Source organism: Schistocerca serialis, chromosome 2, assembly GCF_023864345.2.
Source record: "Schistocerca serialis cubense isolate TAMUIC-IGC-003099 chromosome 2, iqSchSeri2.2, whole genome shotgun sequence".
Lineage (NCBI taxonomy): Eukaryota > Metazoa > Arthropoda > Insecta > Orthoptera > Acrididae > Schistocerca > Schistocerca serialis.
In genome coordinates this window covers 114,272,412-114,294,190 of record NC_064639.1, presented here as the reverse complement: position 1 = coordinate 114,294,190, position 21,779 = coordinate 114,272,412, and the positions used below count along the sequence as shown (strand labels likewise).

General features: G+C 37.4%; 1 protein-coding gene across 2 annotated transcripts in view; it reads right to left on the bottom strand.

Moving 5' to 3' along the window:
• The window catches only part of LOC126456793 (solute carrier organic anion transporter family member 4A1), a 552,827-nt gene that overhangs the window by 6,140 nt on the left and 524,908 nt on the right, over positions 1 to 21,779 (bottom strand). The window contains exons 8-9 of one of the 2 annotated variants that reach the window (XM_050092582.1): positions 19,531 to 19,693; positions 12,178 to 12,380 (exon numbers count right to left, since the gene is read on the bottom strand). In XM_050092582.1, coding sequence (XP_049948539.1) covers positions 12,178 to 12,380; positions 19,531 to 19,693 — 366 coding nt within the window. The remainder of the gene's footprint in view (positions 1 to 12,177; positions 12,381 to 19,530; positions 19,694 to 21,779) is intronic. The other variant, XM_050092583.1, reaches the window with a different exon arrangement.

The following is a 21,779-nucleotide window of genomic DNA, read 5'->3' as shown; positions in this document are numbered from 1 at the left end:
CAAACCAACCGATTTGCACAATTTGCTGATCTGGAGGAAATATGTAATGTTCAAATTTTGACTCTGTGTTGCAGGATAACTACAGAATGACCATTCTTCCGATAGGTATACAAATGGTCACCACATCACAGGCTGTCCAAAATGTGGCCCTCTGAAAAATTGGATTTTCGCACGCAGCTTTTTGGAACATATTGGTAGCATGTTTTGGTGTGCACAGAGTGATTAAGGCAGGTGATGTAACTTTTACTGAATGCTGCACTACGGTTCAAAGTGACATTGATACATGACACTACTTTTTAACATAGTCACCAAGTGTTGGTAAACAAGGATTTGAACATTCTACCAATCATTCAGTTCCTCAATGAAAGAAATATACTTCTCAACAATTGAGTCAATTGAGAACTGCTGTGTGTCCTTATCATTGTAAAATCTTTTTTTCTGCAGATGTTCTTCCAGCCTGCTGGAAACACTGCCAGGAGATTTTCATCTCTTGTTGATGTCAATGGCTTTCCTTTCCCAATCAGCATCACCCATATCTGTGCAGTGTTGGTCAAATTCTTGGACCTATTTTGCTATGGCTGGACCTGACATTGCATTTGGTCCATATACTCCCAGAATTTCACAATGAATCTGTGTAAAACTTGACATTTTCCCACAAGAGTTCTACTGTCTGCATGCTTCATCTTTGGAGTATGTTTCCAGCTGCCACCTCATTAGACTTGCACACTATGATGCAATGGTTATCCATATCACAGCAGAGATGTGTCTGCAGAAAACCTGGATCATGTACTCTTTTCTGATAATGTGTCACTCTTGCTGCACGATGGTCTCAGGAAAGGACAACATGGGTACCTATTCTCTGAAGTCTCTAAATATTTTATGTTTCTTATACTCATTGAAATTGATTAATTATTTTCTGTGAAGCTATATTTTAGTATTTCACTCTAAGGAAGCCTAAACAAAGAGTGATAAAATGTCTGCACCAGGAACAACCAAAATTCTGTTGCTAAGTGCTGTTCAAAATAGTAACAATGTTCCAGCAACTTATTTCATCACTCACATCACATGGACATCTTCAACTCTTCAAAACCGGGTACCCCTCATCCTGGAGTCTGCGTGACCTGCCCTTCCTTTTTGAGCTTCCCCACCCCATACCTCTCTCCTGCGTACAGAAGCAACCATTAGTTCTGAAAGCTAGATAGAGTGTTGTTTTTACTTTTATATGTATCTGTGAGTGATACTACACATATTGCCTGGACAGGAATAATCTTAGAAGAAAGATTAAGAAAAGGCAAACCTACATTTCTAGCATTTGTAGACTTAGAGAAAGCTTTTGACAATGTTAACTGGAATACTGTCCTTCAAATTCTGAAGGTGGCAGGGGTAAAATACAGGGAGCGAAAGGCTATTTACAATTTGTACAGAAACCAGATGGCAGTTATAAGAGTCAAGGGACATGAAAGGGAAGCAATGGTTGGGAAGGGAGTGAGACAGGGTTGTAGCCTATCCCCAATGTTATTCAATCTGTATATTGAGCAAGCAGTAAAGGAAACAAAAGAAAAATTCGGAGTAGGTATTAAAATTCATGGAGAAGAAATAAAAACTTTGAGGTTCGCCGATGACATTGTAATTCTGTCAGAGACAGCAAAGGACTTGGAAGAGCAGTTGAACGGAATGGACAGTGTCTTGAAAGGAGGATATAAGATGAACATCAACAAAAGCAAAACGAGGATAATGGAATGTAGCCAAATTAAATCGGGTGATGCTGAGGGAATTAGATTAGGAAATGAGACACTTAAAGTAGTAAAGGAGTTTTGCTATTTAGGGAGTAAAATAACTGATGATGGTTGAAGTAGAGAGGACATAAAATGTAGACTGTCAATGGCAAGGAAAGCATTTCTGAAGAAGAGAAATTTGTTAACATCGAGTATAGATTTAAGTGTCAGGAAGTCATTTTCTAAAAGTATGAGTGTAGCCATGTATGGAAGTGAAACATGGACGATAAATAGTTTGGACAAGAAGAGAATAGAAGCTTTCGAAATGTGGTGCTACAGAAGAATGCTGAAGATTAGATGGGTAGATCACATAACTAATGAGGAGGTATTGAATAGAATTGGGGAGAAGAGGAGTTTGTGGCACAACTTGACAAAAAGAAGGAACCGGTTGGTAGGACATGTTTTGAGGCATCAAGGGATCACAAATGTAGCATTGGAGGACAGTGTGGAGGGTAAAAATCAAAGAGGGAGACCAAGAGATCAATACACTAAGCAGATTCAGAAGGATGTAGGTTGCAGTAAGTACTGGGAGATGAAGAAGCTTGCACAGGATAGAGTTGCATGGAGAGCTGCATCAAACCAGTCTCAGGACTGAAGACCACAACAACAACAACTATTTTGTCTCATAATTTATTACTATTTTCAACTGAATTATCCTTTGATACACTTTCACCTGGTCTTACAATTATTTCTTCCCTTTTTGTCTTCTAAGCTTTCCTTCTACATTCCCAGTTTTTTCTTGCATTTATTAACTTTTTATTCCTGTCTGTACCTTTCATATAGTACTTGAATATATATAATAGTTTTCATCTGTTACCTACTAATTACCACCTCATTATTATTATCACAACGGATTTTTATCCTCAACTATTATGTGCTGTAGCTTCATTTTTCCTTCCTTCAGAGAGACATACATCTGCTTCTTTCTTTTCCCATTCTCCAGAAAAAGAATAATTTTAAGTGGCTAAAAGTTAGAGAGGCAACAGGTCCTATATTTTTGTAACCTTATTACACACAGTCAGCTTCATCAAACATTATTATTATTCATTCTTGACCGTCACTTCAAACCAACTCAGTTTCCTGGGCTATGATGTTTGCATTGGCTTTTATCTCTGATCTTATGGAAGATGTTTAGGTGGGAGCTATTATACAACGTACACAAAGACGAAAATTTGTTGTCACCTCAGTGAAGTACAGTGAACATTATCAGCTATAAACAAGTACAGTGAACATCGTCAGCTACAAATGCCACAAAAGTTCCATATTTTATTGTGTTATGCTATAATAGTAATTTTTACCTAAAGATAATGTAAAATTATTAAACCTTTTAGCCGTAAGCAAATTTCATGATTAGGTTTATATCTGACGTGTGTGATGGAGAACTGCAGTGGTAACGTGTGGTCCCCTTCCCTGAATCAGCTAATCAACCAGCGATTAACATTCACTGCATTTTAATTCACTGAAAAATGTGGTCCAAGAGTATGATTAAAAGAAACAACTTGTACAGCTATTTGTTTTCCAGAAATAATCAGTTCTTGAATTCACTACTTAAACTTCATTTATGCCTTTTAAATGGAGAGAGGTTATAAACTGAAAATTATAACCTGCACCTGAAAGTGGACTTTAAGTCTAGAAGATTGATGTTCACCTATTTAGTCAATCTATTAATTTCTAAAGGCTATAACTCAACACTCCAAACACTCTTCTCTTTTTTGTGTCATCCTCTTCATTTCTTCTTAATTTTGACTATTGTTATTTCCAATATATTTAATACTATTTCTTTCTTGGCCTCCCCTTGTTTTTGTTTCCCAAAACTTTTCTGTGCAACATATTTGTTAAAATCTGATTGTTTCTACATATATGCACAAAAAGTTTTGTTCTCTTTTTATGAATGATTCCTGTACCCCCCAGGTTTCTTCCAAAATATTTTCATTGGATTTTCTTTCTCTCCATATCATCCTTTTTAGACTTTTCCAAAAAAAACACATTTCCATTGCTTCTAAGTGTTTTCTGTGTCATCAACACTGTCCATCTTTCACGGATACACAGCAAATTCCAAATGAATGTCTTGAACATTGTTTCCTGCTTTACATCTACATCTAGATCAATACTCCACAAGCCACCTGACAGTGTGTGGCGGAGGGTACCTTGAGTACCTCTATCGGTTCTCCCTTCTATTCCGGTCTCGTATTGTTCATGGAAAGAAAGATTGTCGGTATGCCTCTGCGTGGGCTCTAATCTCTCTGATTTTATCCTCATGGTCTCTTCGTGAGATATAAGTAGGAGGGAGCAATATACTGCTTGACTCTTCAGTGAAGGTATGTTCTCGAAAGTACAACAAAAGCCCATACCGAGCTACTGAGTGTCTCTCGTGCAGTCTTCCACTGGAGTTTATCTATCATCTCCGTAACGCTTTCGTGAATACTAAATGATCCTGTAACGAAGTGCACTGCTCTCCGCTGGATCTTCTCTATCTCTTCTATCAAACCTATCTGCTACAGATCCCACAACGGTGAGTAGTATTCAAGCAGTGGGCAAACAAGTATACTGTAACCTACTTCCTTTGTTTTCAGACTGCATTCCTTAGGATTCTTCCAATTAATCTCAGTCTGGCATCTGCTTTACCAACGATTAATTTTATATGGTCATTCCATTTTAAATCACCCCTAATGCCTACTCCCAGTTAATTTATGGATTTATCTGCTTCCAATTGCTGACCCGCTATATTGTAGCTAAATGATAAAGGATCTTTCTTTCTGTGTATTCGCAGCACATTACACTTGACTACATTGAGATTCAATTGCCATTCCCTGCACCATGCGTCAATTTGTTGCAGATCCTCCTGCATTTCAGTACAATTTTCCATTGTTACAACCTCTCAATATACTAAGCATCATCCGCAAAAAGCCTCAGTGAACTTCCGATGTTATCCACCATATATATTGTGAATAGCAATGGTCCTACAACACTCCCCTGTGGCACACCTGAAATCACTCTTACTTTGGAAGACTTCTCTCCATTGAGAATGACATGCTGTGTTTTGTTATCTAGGAACTCTTCAATCCAATGACACAATTGGTCTGATAGTCCATATGCTCTTACTTTGTTCATTAAACAACTGTGGGGAACTGTATCAAATGACTTGTAGAATTCAAGAAGCACAGCATCTACCTGGGAACCTGTGTCTATGGCCCTCTGAGTCTCAAGGACGAATAGCGCGAGCCGGGTTTCAAACGATTGTCTTTTTCGAAACCCATGCTGATTCCTACAGAGTAGCTTTCTGGTCTCCAGAAAAGTCATTAAACTCGAACATAATAAGTGCTCCAAAATTCTACAATTGATCGACATTAGAGATATAGGTCTATAGTTCTGCACATCTGTTCGACGTCCCTTCTTGAAAACGGGGATGACCTGTGCCCTTTACCAATCTTTTGGAACACCACTGCAAGAAGGGGGGCAAGTTCCTTCGTGTACTCTGTGTAAAATCAAACTGGTTTCCCATCAGGTCCAGCAGCCTTTGCTCTTTTGAGTGATTTTAATTGTTTTTCTATCCCTCTATCATCTGTTTCGATATCTATCATTTTGTCATCTGTGCGACAATCTAGAGAAGGAACTACAGTGCAGTCTTCCTCTGTGAAACAGCTTTGGAAAAAGACATTTAGTATTTTGGCCTTTAGTCTGTCATACTCTGTTTCAGTACCATTTTGGTCACAGAGTGTCTGGACATTTTGTTTTGATCCACCTACCGCTTTGACATACGACCAAAATTTCTTAGGATTTTCTGCCAAGTCAGTACATAGCCCTCCTCACACTACATTTTGCTTCATGTAATTTTTGTTTGTCTGCAAGGCTTTGGCTATGTTTATGTTTGCTGTGAAGTTCTCATTGCTTCCGTAGCAGTTTCCTAACTTGGTTGTTGTACCATGGTGGCTCTTTTCCATCTCTTACAAACTTGCTTGGCACATACTCATCAAATGCATATTGTACAATTATTTGAACTTTGTCCACTGATCCTCAACACCATCTGTACTTGTGTTAAAACTTTTGTGTTGAGCTGTCAAGTACTCTGAAATCTGCTTTTTGTCACTTTTGCTAAACAGAAAAATCTTCCTACCTTTTTTAATATTTCTATTTACGGCTGAAATCACCGATGCTGTAACCACTTTATGATCGCTGATTCCCTGTTTTGTGCTAACTGTTTCAAATAGTTCAGGTCTGTTTGTCACCAGAAGGTCTAAAATGTTATCACTAAGAGTCATTTCTCTATTTAACTGCTCAAGGTAGTTTTCAGATAATGCACTTAAAACAATTTCACTGGATTCTTTGTCCCTACCACCCATTATAAACGTTTGAGTCTCCCAGTCTATATCTGGTAAATTAAAATCTCCACTCAAAACTATAACATGGTCAGGAAATCTATTCGAAATATTTTCCAGATTTTCCTTCAGGTGTTCTGCCACAACAGCTGCTGAGCCAGGGGGCCTATAGAGACATCAAATTACCATGTTTGAGCCAGCTTTAACCGCGACCTTCACCCAAATTATTTCACATTTTTGATATCCATCAATTTCCTTTGATATTATTGCACTTTTTATTGCTATAAACACACCTCCCCCTTCACTGTCCAGCCTGTGTCTGTGGTATACATTCCAATCTGAGTTTAGAATTTCATTACTGTTTACATCAGGCTTCAGCCAACTTTCTGTGCCTAGTACTATGGGGGGATTGTGACCGTTGATTAATGAGAGCAGTTCTGGGACCTCTCTATAGATGCTCCTGGAGTTTGCTATTACCACATTAATATTGTCATTCCCTGTTGAGTTTTGCCTACTGCTACGTTGTTGCATCTCAGGAGGTGTCTTGCAGGGCCTAGGGAGGGAATTCTCTAACCTAAAAATCCCCACATGTGCACTCCACATGTACTCCGCTACACTTGTAGCCACTTCCTGCATGTAGTGTACACCTGACCTATTCAGGGGGACCCTACATTTCTCCACCCAATAGCGAAGGTCGAGAAATTTGCACCCCAGATCTCCACAGAATCGTCTGAGTCTCTGGTTTAAGCCTTCCACTCGGCTCCAGACCAGAGGACCGTGATCGGTCCTGGGAACAACACTACAAATAGTTAGCTCAGATTCCACCCCGCAAGCGAAGGGTGCAGAGATGAGTTCTCTTGTTGTTAAGCCAAATTGTTCTTCAGATTCTAGTTATGTTTCTCATTTCTTAATGCTATATTTCAGTATTTTTGCCAAATGTGAAAATTACGCTTATCATTCTGGAAATGGAGCCATTTGTTGCATAGTGTTTTTTAATGAATGTGTGTTGTTTTTCTTTCTAGAAAAACAATTGGAAGAAACCTAGTTGTAAGAGCAGCAGATAATTTTGAACTGTTCACCTTTCAATTTTCTCAACAATTCTGCCAGAGCTCAGGTAGCACCTGACCCGTACAACTTTCCGTGGGCTGTCAGTGCTGCTTCAAATCCCATTTTTGTAACTGGAGGACTTACTTCATCAACGGGGATAGTTGAAAATGTGTGCCCCGACCGGGACTCTAACCTGGGATCTCTGAAAGAACAGATACCATCTTCATATTACTTCATCTGTGTCGCATAAAACAGGAAGAAAAATCTCTAAATCCTGAACTTATGAATGCACTTGCAGAAGTGAAAGTAATGGGTACAAAAGACACAGATGTCAAATACCAAGAAACCCTTTCATTCCCATCACAATTCTATATAAAATATTGTCCACTGCAACATGCAGTCAATATTAGGAACAGCACACTGAACCTCTGTATTCCATAGCACCATTAAGATACAGTAGGACTTACAAGAAGATTAGAATATATCATCTTCAGAACCTTCTGTGGGTGATAGTGAAAGTTTTTTAATTCCTTTGATATCCCTAAAATAAGTCGCTTCAACCTACAGTTGTCTAAACCACAAAGACAGGTGCAGTTGCAGTATGTGTACAAGACCACACTCTCTCACTGATCTTTACCACAGTTCTACACCGTTAATTCCCCTCTACTTCAGTTTTCACCATTTGTATATTTGCCATGAATTGATATATTTTTATCTTTTTTCTACAAGATCCACTCTGTAACTCTGATTTTGTAAGGCTAATGTGATAAAGAAAAGGAATGAACAAAACCTAAATCATTACCAGTCGATGAGAACTGGATCTTAATGCATAGTGCTCTTCTTAACTAAATTTCCAAAAATTTATATTCTGCATTGCAATTATAAATTAAGTTCTGCAGTTTTTTTTTCCCTCACCAACTACCTTACCCTTATGAACAACATTTACTGTAGGAAACATCTTACGTGAAAATTACTTTTAGCAGATAGTTAGAGAACCAAAATGAGAGGCCAATTCTTAGATGTCTTAGTAACTAGCAGACCTGAACTTTTCAAATCAGTTAACATTAAGGAATAAATTAGTATGATTAGGTTGTGACAACATCAATAATTGTGTGTACTGCAAAGAATGTGAAAAAAGTATAGGAAAATATTTTTTTTTAACTGCAGTGACAGGATACAAATTTCAGAACACCAACATCAAGTATTCAGCTTTGTGAATGAAGATGAGGAGCACATATGGATAAAACTCAAAAGCATTGCACAATAATCCTTAGAAAAGTATCCCAGCAAGGTTGTGAGAGATGGAAAAGACCCATCACAGTTCAATATCCATGTTAGAAAGTTCCAGAAAAAGCAAAGAGAGCTTCAACTCTGATTTAAATGAACTCAAGGCTGAGTAGACCAGAAAAAGGTGAATGAAGCCAAAATGAGCATAAGGAGGAAGAAGCATTTATTGAATGTGAAAGTAAAATTTTGTCTAACAATCTGACTAAAGGAAAACTTATGTAAGGTCACTAAGCAGACCAAAATCATCTGATCAGTCACTGATTGACTGAAACAAATGATAACACACAGGAGGCCAAAATACTTAATTCGGTCTCCCAAAATTGTCTTAATCATCACAGGAATGCCGAAACTGGAGTACCTCAAGGGAGTGTTCTAGGACAGATTCTGTTTATTGTCTATATTCATGGTCAAATGAGTAATGCTGGAGGTTCTGTGAGGCTTGGCAGTTGGCCCTGAATGTAATTAAATGTAATATAATGCACATAAATAGGCAAAAGGTCAACCGTTATTTAATTATACTATTGATGCCATATCACTGGGAACAGTAACTACAATAAAATACCAAAGTGTGACAGTCCAAAGTGACCTAAAGTGGACTGATCACATGAAACAAATTGTAGGAAAAGCAGACATCAGGCTGAGGTTCATTGCAAAAATCATAAGCAAATGTAAGTCACCTGTAAAAGATGTGGCTTAAAATGTCATTTGTTTGACTGATATTTGAATATTCTTCATCAGTCTTGGACCTTTACCAAGTAAGATTAATAGAGGAGATCTAGAAGATCCAATTAAGACTGAAGTATTTCATCATGGGATGGTTTATTAAGTGCTGTGGTGTTACAGAGATTCTCACTCAACAAACTCCAATGGCAGACATTTCAGAAGACATATTGTGCATCATGAAGAGGTTTACTGTTGAAATTTTGAGACCATACATTCAAACAAGATTCAGGCAATATGTTTCCTCTCACGTATCTCATGTGAAATGGCCATAATGAGAAAATCAGAGAAAATAGAGCTCACACAGAGATTTACCAATGACTGTCCTCCTATATGCCATTTGTGAATGCAACAATGAAGGGGGGAAAAACAGTGGTACCAGAAGTGCCCTCTACCATACAAGAAAAATACACATTCTCTCAAAAATAAGAGCTGATCTGGATTTTATGGTGTTTCTGGCAGAGTACTAAAGACTTGTTAATATATGATAAGTGCTATCTTTTCTGAAATTTGTAATCCATCACCAACAGAGGGCATTTTTCCAGAGCGATTGAAATACACCAATGTTAAACACCTTTATAAGGAAGGTGATGTGAGAGAGGATAACAACTCCTGACCTATTTCATCACTAACATAATTTTCCAAAATTTTTGAGAAGGTCATGTATTCTAAAATGCACTGCCCAGTCACTTTAACGTGACCACTTGTCAAAAGCATGAATAACCAACTTTTGCAGTGTGGATCACTGTGAGGTGGGCAGGAAGAGAGGCAGTGAGGTTCTGGAAGGTACTGACAGGAATGTGGCGCCTTGCTGACTCCAGTACTGTAGTCAGCTGCACCAAGTTTCTTGGTTGAGGATCCATATTGCAAATAGCCAAATTGAGCTGGTCCCACAGATTCTCAGTTGAGTTTAAAGCCCAAGAGTTTGGTGGCCAGGAGAGTACAGTGAAATACCGGTGCTCCTCGAACCACATGTGTTCACTGGAAGCTGTGTGATGTACTACGTTGTCCTGCTGGTAGATGCCATCGTGTCAAGGGAAAAAAAAATTGCATGTGGGGGTGGACATGGTCCCCAGGGATAGATCATACTTGTGTTGATCTCTTTCACCTTAAAGACCGATAAGATCACCCAGACCATAACACATGTAGGGTGTTCACTTTCAGATGTTTCAAGCCATACACACCTATGGTCATCTGTCTGATGCAGCATAAAATGCGATTCATCTGAAAAGGCCACCTGTTGCCACTCAGCGAATGTATAGTTCAGTGAACATCCAGTTGCAGTACTGACTTGCAAATTCCAGCTTCCATCAACAACGAACAACAGTCAGCATGGGAGCGTGAACCAGGTGATTGCTGCAGAGGCCCATATGCAGCAACGCTCACTGAATAGTTGTTGAGGAGACACTTTTGGTAGCTCCTTGTTTCATCTTGGCAGTCAGTTGCTCAACATCTGCACATCTATTCCCCGACAAACATCTCCATAGCCATCATTCACCCTGTCATCTATGGCCCATGGTGCACCACAGATGCATCGACTCAGTTTCACATAGTGCCATTTTGCCATGCACTGCATACTTTAACCATGGCAGCATGCAAACAGTTTACAAAGTTAGCCATTTCAGAAATGCTTTCACCCTTGGTCCGAAAGCCAGTGATTATGCTCTTTTGGGCATTAACTACATCCTTCCATTTCCACATTTTGACAAAGACTGCTCTGTTTTCCACGTCTTGCCCTCCCTTCCTCCAACATGCTGTATATACCCTCCACTGCTAGTGCTGCTGCCACCTGCAGTATGTGAATTGATTGTTGCATGTTGAAGTCGAACATATGGAGAGGTCAATTTAGTGACTGGACTGTGTAATATCTTCCCAGAGCAACAGTAATATTCTCAGTAAATCATAGTTTGGATTTCAGAAGTATTGCTCTATTGAGAATGTCATTTACATGTTCACTCACTAAATTTTACAAGCCCTATATAACAAAATAGAACTGGTTGGCATTTTCTGTGGCCTAAGACATTTGACTTTGTGAATCACAATATTCTTATAGATAAACTGACATTTTATGCCATTGTCAGTACAGTCAGCCATTTGATAATGTCATATCTAACAAAAAAAATGCAAAAAATTGTACTTAGTAATTCAACCAATGTAGCCCAGGAACGTTATTATGACTGGGGAGAAATCATGTACGGAATTCCCCAACACTCAGTTTTAGGTCCACTATCCTTCATTGTATATGTAAATGATCTTCCATCTAATATGCAACAAGCAGAATTAGTTCTTTTTCCAGATGACACTAGTGTTGTAATTAAGCCAAGCACATATAAGCAACAGAAGAAATGGTAAAGAATGTTCTTAAAAGTATGATTGACTGGTTTTCTGCAAATAGTCTCACCCTCCACTTTAAAAAGTTGAGTTATGAAAATGTTGGAGTACTACACTTGCAACACATGGTGAGGAAATAATAAATACAGTGGAAACTTCCAAATTCTTAAGTGTCCATAATGATGGAAATTTAAACTGGAAAAAGCACAGTTTGAAACCCCTACAACAACTACTCAGCTAAGTGTTCAATGCTCAAAAATGTAGATGGTCAATGCCACAACCAAAACTTTTTAGCACTTACCCAGTGACATAAAATGTCTGACACACAGCAAAGTAAAAGTTGAAAATGAATTGAAAAGATTTCTCCTTGACAACTCCTCCTATTCCGGAACAGAATTTCTATTATTGCAATGTGTAAAAAGTGGTGGGTAGGAATTACTAACCAACATCTTTCTAAAGAATAAATAAATAACAATAAAAAATAAATCATCTGTAAATGATCACCATATAGGCATATTTACAAAATAATTTGTGATATGAATATAATGACTCATTCCACATCATTACAATTTATAGTGCAAATGATCTATGGAACATGAAACTAACTGACTAACTAAGAGTAACTCAGCTGCTTATCAGCATAGCTGTTGCCCTATATCTATATTACTATAAATATTAATAGTAAAATGAGTAATTTGTACCTTAGTGTTGCAGAAAGAGCAGGCATTGTGCTGAGGAATGTGAAGAACATGGTGCAGAATGCAAGGACAACAAATGGCCAAAGGTAGGGGCATTCTGAGGCACACATGCGATTTTCTGCTTGAAAGTAGCCATCCCCTGCTTCTGGCCAAAGATCTGTAAGGTTGCGTCCTGCATCTGATATACAAGCACAGTCCGTATAAACCTGAAACAAAGCAGAAAGACTTTACAAGCTTGCCATGGCCAAAATAATTATGATAATTTCATTAGCAGTCACCTATATGTTACACAATGTTTTACATTAATTAAGTGGAATATGCACAAGAACATAAGAAAGCTCCTTGACCCATTACCAAAAACAGAAGTAAGAGGAGTCAATGCTAAACGTTTTTAATACCCACTATGTCATCACAGTCTATATGGATTCATAACACAACGAACTGATGCTAAACCAAATCAATATGAATATGATAACATAGTCCCACTGATACAATATAATAAGAACAATGGATGATGATGATCATTAGAGCTGTAGGATGCTAAATATCAAAGTCATCAGTGCCCTTGCATAAAATAAATAGAGATGAGGAAACGAAAATCTATTAAAAATAACAAGAAATTTCAAAACCAAGCTGTATCAACACATAGGTATTTAAAAAACAACATTCGCATTTCAAAAAATACAAATCACAAAATTCCAATAAACACAGCAGGAATAATGGAGCCCTGCATGTGTATGCTTGTGTGCATGTGTGAATTCTGTATTAGTCAGCTCTGAAGGACATTATTCAAAAGCTTATCTACATTTTCAGTCTTTATTATGTGCGTATTGACCACTCAAAACCTCAGCTATAAGGTGAGTTATTATCTTTACTCCTGATATGAAACCACTTGCCAGAGTGCACATGTGGGACATTCATGTAACATCTGTCTATTTCATATACCTTCTTCACATGCAAGGCAAGCCTCAGTACTAGCTGATGTTTAGTCTTACTTGAATTATATTTTCTAACTGACCAATTATCAAATACAAACTGGATGGCATTATGCACACAAATATATTTTTGCCTTGTTGTTTAACTTCTCTGAAGTCTCAAATGTCATTCACATTTAGTGTGGGATATTTATTATTTTACAAAAAAAATAGTTCAAATGGCTCTGAGCACTACGGGACTTAACTTCTGAGGTCATCAGTCCCCTAGAACTTAGAACTACTTAAACCTAACTAACCTAAGGACATCACACACACCCATGCCCGAGGCAGGATTCGAACCTACGACCGTAGCGGTCGCGCGGTTCCAGACTGTAGCGCCCAGAACTGCTCGGCCATCCGGCCGGCTATCATTTTACACTATATTATAGCCACAGTGTAGTTAGGTGTGCAAAGTGCATGCAAGTTCTTGTGGTATGAGTGTCATATTTAATGACTTTCTAAATTCACTATGGTCTGTAGTATTACAACAACAAAAATTTTTTCACTAACTGACAAAACTGCTTAACTTCATAGTTAAAAATATAAAATTTCATCATTCAAAAATTTAATATTCCTGTTTTTCCATGATAACTATGTGATATTCAGCCTGCTTGTTCAGTTGTTTGCAGTTTTGGATATGTCAGCGATCACTGTGACTTAAACATGGGAAACCTATTAACACAAAAACTGCTGATTTTGTAGACCTATTTTGTATGGTTCTGTACTGTTGTATTGTAATAGGCAAATACTCTACTTAGAGGATATGTGATGAAATTGTTTCATTGAGAAACAAGCTTGAAATTTAATAAAGAACCAGTAGCCATCCCGCCAACACTCAGAGCCTATGTAATTACTGTAGTACCAATTGTTTTCCAGAGCTGATAGTATGTCTAGTTGTATTGCTCACATCTGTAGCCACTGGGCAGTGAAATAGTATCTCAGTTTCTAAAACTGAGACAGTACTTAAACACAATGTTTAGTATTGTGATTTTAATGTCATTTTGTCTTCAATGAACCTCTTCCTGGCTGTGTGATATCACACACTCGACTGAGGCATGATAGAAGAAACAACAAGAATTTTGACATTAAAGAAGAGTGGTGCAGGAGGTGTAATCAGCAACAATAAAACATTAAGGTGTTCAAGATCCATCTGCCAGTCTACCAGCATGTAATCTGAAGGCAAGTGAGTAGACGCGATTGAACAGGATAGGAACCAGTCACACCAGGTGCAATCATCTGATGCACAGATGCGGTTTAGACTCTCCACAGCCTGTGATTGTGGAGACCATGAACAAACCATTCAGCATATTGTCAGAGATTGCCCTCTGAGAAAATGCGCAGGACCATTCAGCGATTTTATTAATGCTGCTCCCTCTTCTATCAATTGGCTTCATTGGCAGATGTTGATCTCTAAATGTATCTGTTTTAATTAACAGTCCTAATTTTATAGTTCAAATGTCCTCCTTTTAATTTTATTGAATTATTAACTTTAATAATTTGAATATATTAATTCTGTGCCTAAATCCTTAAATGTATAATTGTAAACTGCATGTATTTCTCAATATTTGCTGTTTTTGCCATATGATAAAGAAATAAATAAATTTTGCTCTGTGCCTGATGAAGGTGGGTGAAATTATTTATAATCTCTTAATAACTTAATACAATATCTGACTATTTTTTGTTTTCTGGAAATTTTACGCTAATATTATGCTATAGCAATGCCCATTCCACATGATTTATATTTGCCTGAAACACATTATTTATACTGATGTTATGTGCAGTTCTTTGTCTTTTTTGTAGTTTCAGAGCCATCTGACACTTTACAAGTCAATCTTGTATATAAAAGTATCTGAGGACTGATTAGCAACCTGTTGCATCTTAGACTACACTTTATCCTGTGTTATGTGACAGAAATTAATACTTTTAATTTAAATTTTATATTGTGTATATAGACAGAATAATAGACATTATCTCTTTTCCCTGCAGAGAGCCTAAGAAGGCAAAGAATAACTGCTCTATTAAGCAACCTCTAACACACTCTTCATAATGGCTGATCTGTTTCAAGAGCTGGTAATAACTGCCTATCCAACACACTAAACATAGTAATTTTCTTACTCTGATGAAACTGCTGAGGTTCTACCACTATCAAAAATAAAAAGCTATGGATATCAGTCTAAATGGCAAATACACTTATCGTGTACATTTTGGAACATACCTAACTCAAATTGTCTGCTTATTTAACACACCTTTTCTTTAAAATCAAATATATTAACATAATTTCTAAGCTATTTTTTTTTTTTAATGTGATTGACGGAATGTATGCTATGAGATATCTAGCTTAATAATTTTTTGATAATGTGGGTCCAAAGTCATAATATATTTCTTTAAAGTCAGTACCACCATTAGACTGTTGTTTATTTACAGTGTTACATTTACACTTACACAATAATGATTTTGGCTTCAAAGTACCATTATCAAGTGTTTTGAAGTGTTATAAATTGCTTGTTGACAGTATTCCATGGGATGGCATACTGTTGTCCCAAGCAATTTAGAACACTTAAAACACTTGATAATGACACTTTGAAGCCAAAATCATGATTGTGTAAGTGTAAATGTAACACTGTAAATAAACAACAGTCTAATGGTGGTAGTGACTTTAAAGAAATATCTAGCTTAGATGACCATTTAATTGTTAATTTATTTGTACATTCACAGACAATATGCACAGATGCATGTTGTCAGCATCTGTACATTGATTAAATGCACATAACTGCTAACAGTTTAAATAATTACAAATACCTACACACAATTTTTCATACCTCATGTTACATATTTGTACAGTTTACATGTCTGCTGTATTGTAAATATTGTAAACTGTCTCTTGATCATATTGCATTGTGTTTATTTGGAAACCATTTATACAGACAATTCAGAACACAAGTATATGTCACTGTCACATTAAGACTATTACTGAGACCATTTTATCATGTCACAGGAGAATTAATTTAGAAATTGCATTAATTTAATGTTAATGTATTGTTGAGACCATTTTATCATGTCACAGGAGAATTGATTTCGAAATTGCATTAATTTAATGTTAATGTATTACTGAGACCATTTTATCATGTCACAGGAGAATTAACTTAGAAATTGCATTAATTTAATGTTAATGTTTCATCAATTCTATAGAAGCTGTTGTCTGTCAGCATGTTCTTTCAGTATTTTTTAACTTGTGCAATTCTGAAATATGCTTGCGTCTCTGAGGTAAAGAACAGGATAAAATCTTTGGTTTATGCAGCACATCTTTTTATACAGACTTGCTCTTTGCATTTTCTTCTAATTTCTCTCTCTCTCTCTCTCTCTCTCTCTCTCTCTCTCTCTCTCTCTCTCTCTCTTCATACTTATGAAAATTTCTGTTTAATACAGCCAGGACCTAACGAAACTCACTCCATATATAATGGCTTACACAGTCAAAATTTTGATAGACTGTTCACTTCGGCAAACCCCTCTTACGATTTATACACCTTTTATCTAAAGTTTAAGGATTCAGTGTGCTACACTCAGTTTTCTGTTTACTGACTTTCCCACTTTTTCATACTTCTAAGAATTTTGTTTGAATGCCTCCTGAAGTTTACAGTTCCCAAATTCCATTACTACGTTAGATTATTCCTTGGTTCTTAAGTAGCTGCAACTCAGACACACACTTTTTTTATCATTCGCTGCCAAACAGTAATGGAAAAGTCATTTTCCTACCCCTTACTTTGGTTTTCTGCTTCAGTTCTGCTTCATTTAGTCCTTTAATAAAAGAAAATGGTATCATCTTCAAAAATTAATGCATCTGCTGCAGATAACTGTTGTAGTAATTCATCAAAAAAAGCCAAGAACAGCTAAGGACTTCACACAGAGCCATTCATTGTTCAAGTTTTTGACAACCGATACAATGGTCTTTTTCAGATACTACAGGCAAAAGCACACACCATCCTGGGTGGGTGGGAGTTCAGGCAATGAACACATAAGACAACTGGTCAGAATATCTTAAGAAGATGACTGGGTCAGATGGCAAAATGATGTGTACAAAGTGGACTCATCAACTCAGCTATAAACCTGAAAGCATGTCATAATATTAATGTACACTGCCTGATAAAAGAAACTGAAGCACCCACAAGGAAATCAAGAAATGAAAGAATCTTCATGGTTTGTGGGAGGATGGGGTGGGGGAGTGGGGGGTGGGTATGTGATGTTATTTTGGTGACTATAGAATCGAGTCAAATCTACAATGACACTGTACACCCCCCCCCCCCCCTCCCCCCACTCTGGCCTGGATACATGCACTGTTTCAGTTGTACAGGGTGTCATAAAGCTGTTGTATCCTCTGGTGAGTCAATTTGTCCCACAACTGTTGCAACTGATCCTAGATATTGGCACGGCCAGGATAGTGCCAAGGGACGGACCAATGACCTCCACAGTTTGGTCCCATTGTCCTTACTACAAATTCAATTCAACAGTGCCCAGGGCTAGGCCATTCTTTTGTCAGTGCCATCCAGGATTACATAAAACTGTCTGTTTTGTAATAAGCATCCAATTATTTTAGTGAGCTGGTTGTGATGGGGAATCACAATACCTTCTAAATACTTGTCTCACAGAGATGCCCCATGAAAATTTCAACAAGAAAAGCAAGCTTGTTGAACCATAGTTACATCTTTCTCTGAGAATAACAAGAGGCTTTGTCTTCTTGCACAATCAGACAATAAGCTGAGTGACAAAAAAGTTTAAGGTGTATCTGTCCAGTGTCACAATATACAATCATTTCCATGTTACATAAGAAATATTCATTATGAAATAGTGTAATACTTAAGAGCTAATACGAATCAAGTCATAACCAAAAATAGCAGTTTCAGGATTTCCTTTGACTATATGGAGTTGAACAATTTTACTAACAGAAAATCTTTAATTCATTCTTAAACTCTACTATATTACTTTTGCTTTCAGAATAGATAGGCCTGCATACTGATAATGGCAAAGGACATTAAGCTGTCAAAATTCAATCCGTATACAACATCACTGCTTGATCTTCTAGGAACATAAGGAATATTATTTCTACCTGGCTTTTGCATTCTGAAAGTGTCACCTTTTTAAGTTGAAAGTCTCGAGAAAATTAATCTGTGAGTCACCAGTGAATGGAATAGTAATAAAGAAATAGCTTCCTAATTTTTAAATCACCTACAGCTATAATCACACATACTGCAAAAGTTGTTCAGCTAAAGTGATTCGTTACCTCTATTATGTGGGTTTTCCAGTTCAGGTTTTGAATTGTTGTAGCTTACTTTTTTTATTCTGTTTCTGATAAGGTTACTGCTACATGCTATATCATCAATTGGAAAGCACTGACTTTCTTCAGAAACTGAAAGACAATCTATTTGATTTGAACCAATTACCAATATTTTCAAATATTTTATAAGTTGCCCTTTCAATAAATTTACGTTCCATTACTTAAAGTCTCTTCACACAAAACCTTCAATTTGAAAATCAGAGACAAAAAGGGAGAGGTCATATGGTAGATAACTAATGGAGTTAACAGTGTGGAAACCACTTTCCACTGGATGGAAAGTGACATGTCAATGGACAAAGCTGGAGATACCCTCTTTGACAGAGCCACTCAAAATCTTTAAGCAAAACAACTTATTGAGAAAGAAACTATGACTCTTGTGACTCCTGCTGTTCATCTCATAATTTATATTTCCATCACAACTTGAACAGCTTTGCAGCTGCAAGTGTTTGCTTGGTGTGAGTGAAACATGTTGAGAGACTAAATTGAAATGTGTGTGAAATCTTATGGGACTTAACTGCTAAGGTCATCAGTCCCTAAGCTTACACACTACTTAACCTAAATTATCCTAAGGAAAAACACACACACCCATGCCCGAGGGAGGACTCGAACATCCGATGTGACCAGCCGCACAGTCCATGACTGCAGTGCCTTAGACCACAAGAGACTAAAGTAATGTAATATAGTTATTCTTTATGTTAAGCAGCTAATGTGTTCCAAGTATGTAGATATATAAGAGAACTGTATGTTAGGTATAAATAATGAGGTGCTGGTAGTGCATTTGTGAAGACACTTCCGGGAGGATGGAGGTTCATGTTCATACTGGTTTTCTTAAATCACTTCAGGCAAAAGCCAAGATGGTTCCTTCACAATGTTACAGCCAAACAACTATTCCTGCCTCATTATACACATGTGTACACTTATATGTCCGTATATCTGACATATGCTTTCGCCAGCATTCAGCTGAGAAATCCTACATCATTCTAAAATCAACATTGCATGAACAATTACTAATTACTAAACTAAATAATTCATATACAGGATGTTGGCACATACCTTAACGTTGGAGAGGAGCACCTCACTGCGGCAGCCAGCATAGCAAGGTGAGTAGTACATGACACCATCTGCACCACACACTGGGTCAAACTGGGCAGCACTGCACCCACACTGGGCATTGCAAGAACTATCCAACCCCAATGCCGTCACAGGACTGCTGCTGCTGGGGAAGCATGTATCATTTTATTTTGAGAACATTAGATGCAATGTTTATTCATTTAATTGCTTACGGTGAATAAAAAATTATTTGTATGGATGTTTTCAGACTCCTAAAAAAAGTTTAATATTATATGGTTCAGAAGTGTGGACAACAAAATGGCAACTGAAATCAAAATTATTAGCCACAGAAATGGATTTCTGGAGACGTTCAGCAAGAATATCAAGACGAGAAAGAATAAGAAATGAAGTAATCAGAGACAAGATGAAATGTAAAAATTCAATTATTGATTTCATCGAGCACAAACAACTTAAATGGTATGGACACATCAGACGAATGGAACAGGAAAGGCTACCAAAATGCATAATCGACTGGGTACCAATTGGAAGAAGAAAAAGGGGACGACCACCTGATACATGGATACAGGGAGTTCAGTCAGCAATGAGGAAGAACAACATTCCTGAAGATTTATGGACAAATAGAAAAGAGTGGAGAACAATAATTAGTGACTTACTGTAATCTAGGATAGGTGCTGGAAAAATGTACTCACATTGTAAATAATAATATAATTATTATTTATGAATAAAACAAAAAATTATGGTACACACAATTGCTAATGTTACATACTTGTCTTCCAAAATTTTATAAATTGTGCTTCTTAAACAGGATATGTCTTTTATTAAATTGTGTTCGTACATTGAGTATATCACTAATTTCTTTTGGCAGAATCGACTTGTGTATAACGTGGGATGCTGATTTTAAATTTCTTTTTTAAGGTTAGAGGTAAACACTGATGAGACTGGTTCCATATCCAGAAATCTTTGTTATAAATCATTTAGAGCTATGAGCGCTTATAACACTTCTGGCTACTATTCTGATTACTCTTTTCCACAGAAAAAAGTTTTTTATTAGTTCAAGAATTTTTAATATTTAGTGGGAAACACTTTCTAATGTTCTGCCAAATTATATTTATTTGGTCGTAAATTGGCTTTTGGCTTCTTAGGCCATCTTATGGTGACACCTAAATGTTGCAAATACAGACAAAATAATGATGTTAGTATTTTAAGCATTCTGAATATGGGTTTGCAGTATTCTGTGGAGGATCATGCATTATTATTTGAATAGCCTCTTGGGCAGTACCAAAACAAGTTGTTTTAAATAGCAAATGGTGGAATCCCAAAACATTACTCTATATGTTGCAAGACACTGAAAATAGCCAAAGTATGTCATCTAAGCAATTTTTTTCTTTATTGCTCATCATTGTGCAGACTGAATAACATTGGGGATAGACTACAACCCTTTCCAATAACCTCCTCAGCTACCACCTCTCTTCCCTGCATTTCCACAATTACAACTTGTATCCAGTTTCTGTACAATTTTTAGGTAATTTTGTGCTCCCTGTATTTATACCCTGATACTTTCGGATTTTCAAATAGTGTGTCCCACCCAATGTTGTCAAAAGCTTTCCCTAAATCTAAAAAGATGATACAGAATCTGAAGGGTCACCAATGCCTCATTTTCACCTGCATTTCTCTAGAACTCAAACTGGTCTGCCCTGTCGGCCGGTGTGGCCGAGCGGTTCTAGGTGCTTCAGTCTGGAGCTGCGCGACTGCTACGGTGGCAGGTTCGAATCCTGCCTCGGGCATGGATGTGTGTGATGTCCTTAGGTTAGTTAGGTTTAGGTAGTTCTAAGTTCTAGGGGACTGATGATCTCAGATGTTATGTCCCGTAGTGCTCAGAGCCAGTTTTTTGATCTGCCCCGAGGTCACCTTCTACCAGTATTTCTATTTTTCTAAAAATAATTTGTGTTATTTTATAACCATGCCTTATTCAACCGATGGTCCCAACGACAACTGACAACAACCGACCACGACCGACTATGAGCAACACAACAAGGAAGAGATAAACAACGGAGGCTTGTGGAAACCACAACACCAAACGTAAATCCACTCGGAACCAGAGCATGTCAACAACGAGCAACGACCAGAACGCAGTACCGCCGAGATAGAAACGAAATTCAGAGCAAGTACCAGACTGGCTGGACTAGGTCAGAGCAGGTCCCTATATACGAAACCGGAGGGAGCGGCTATTG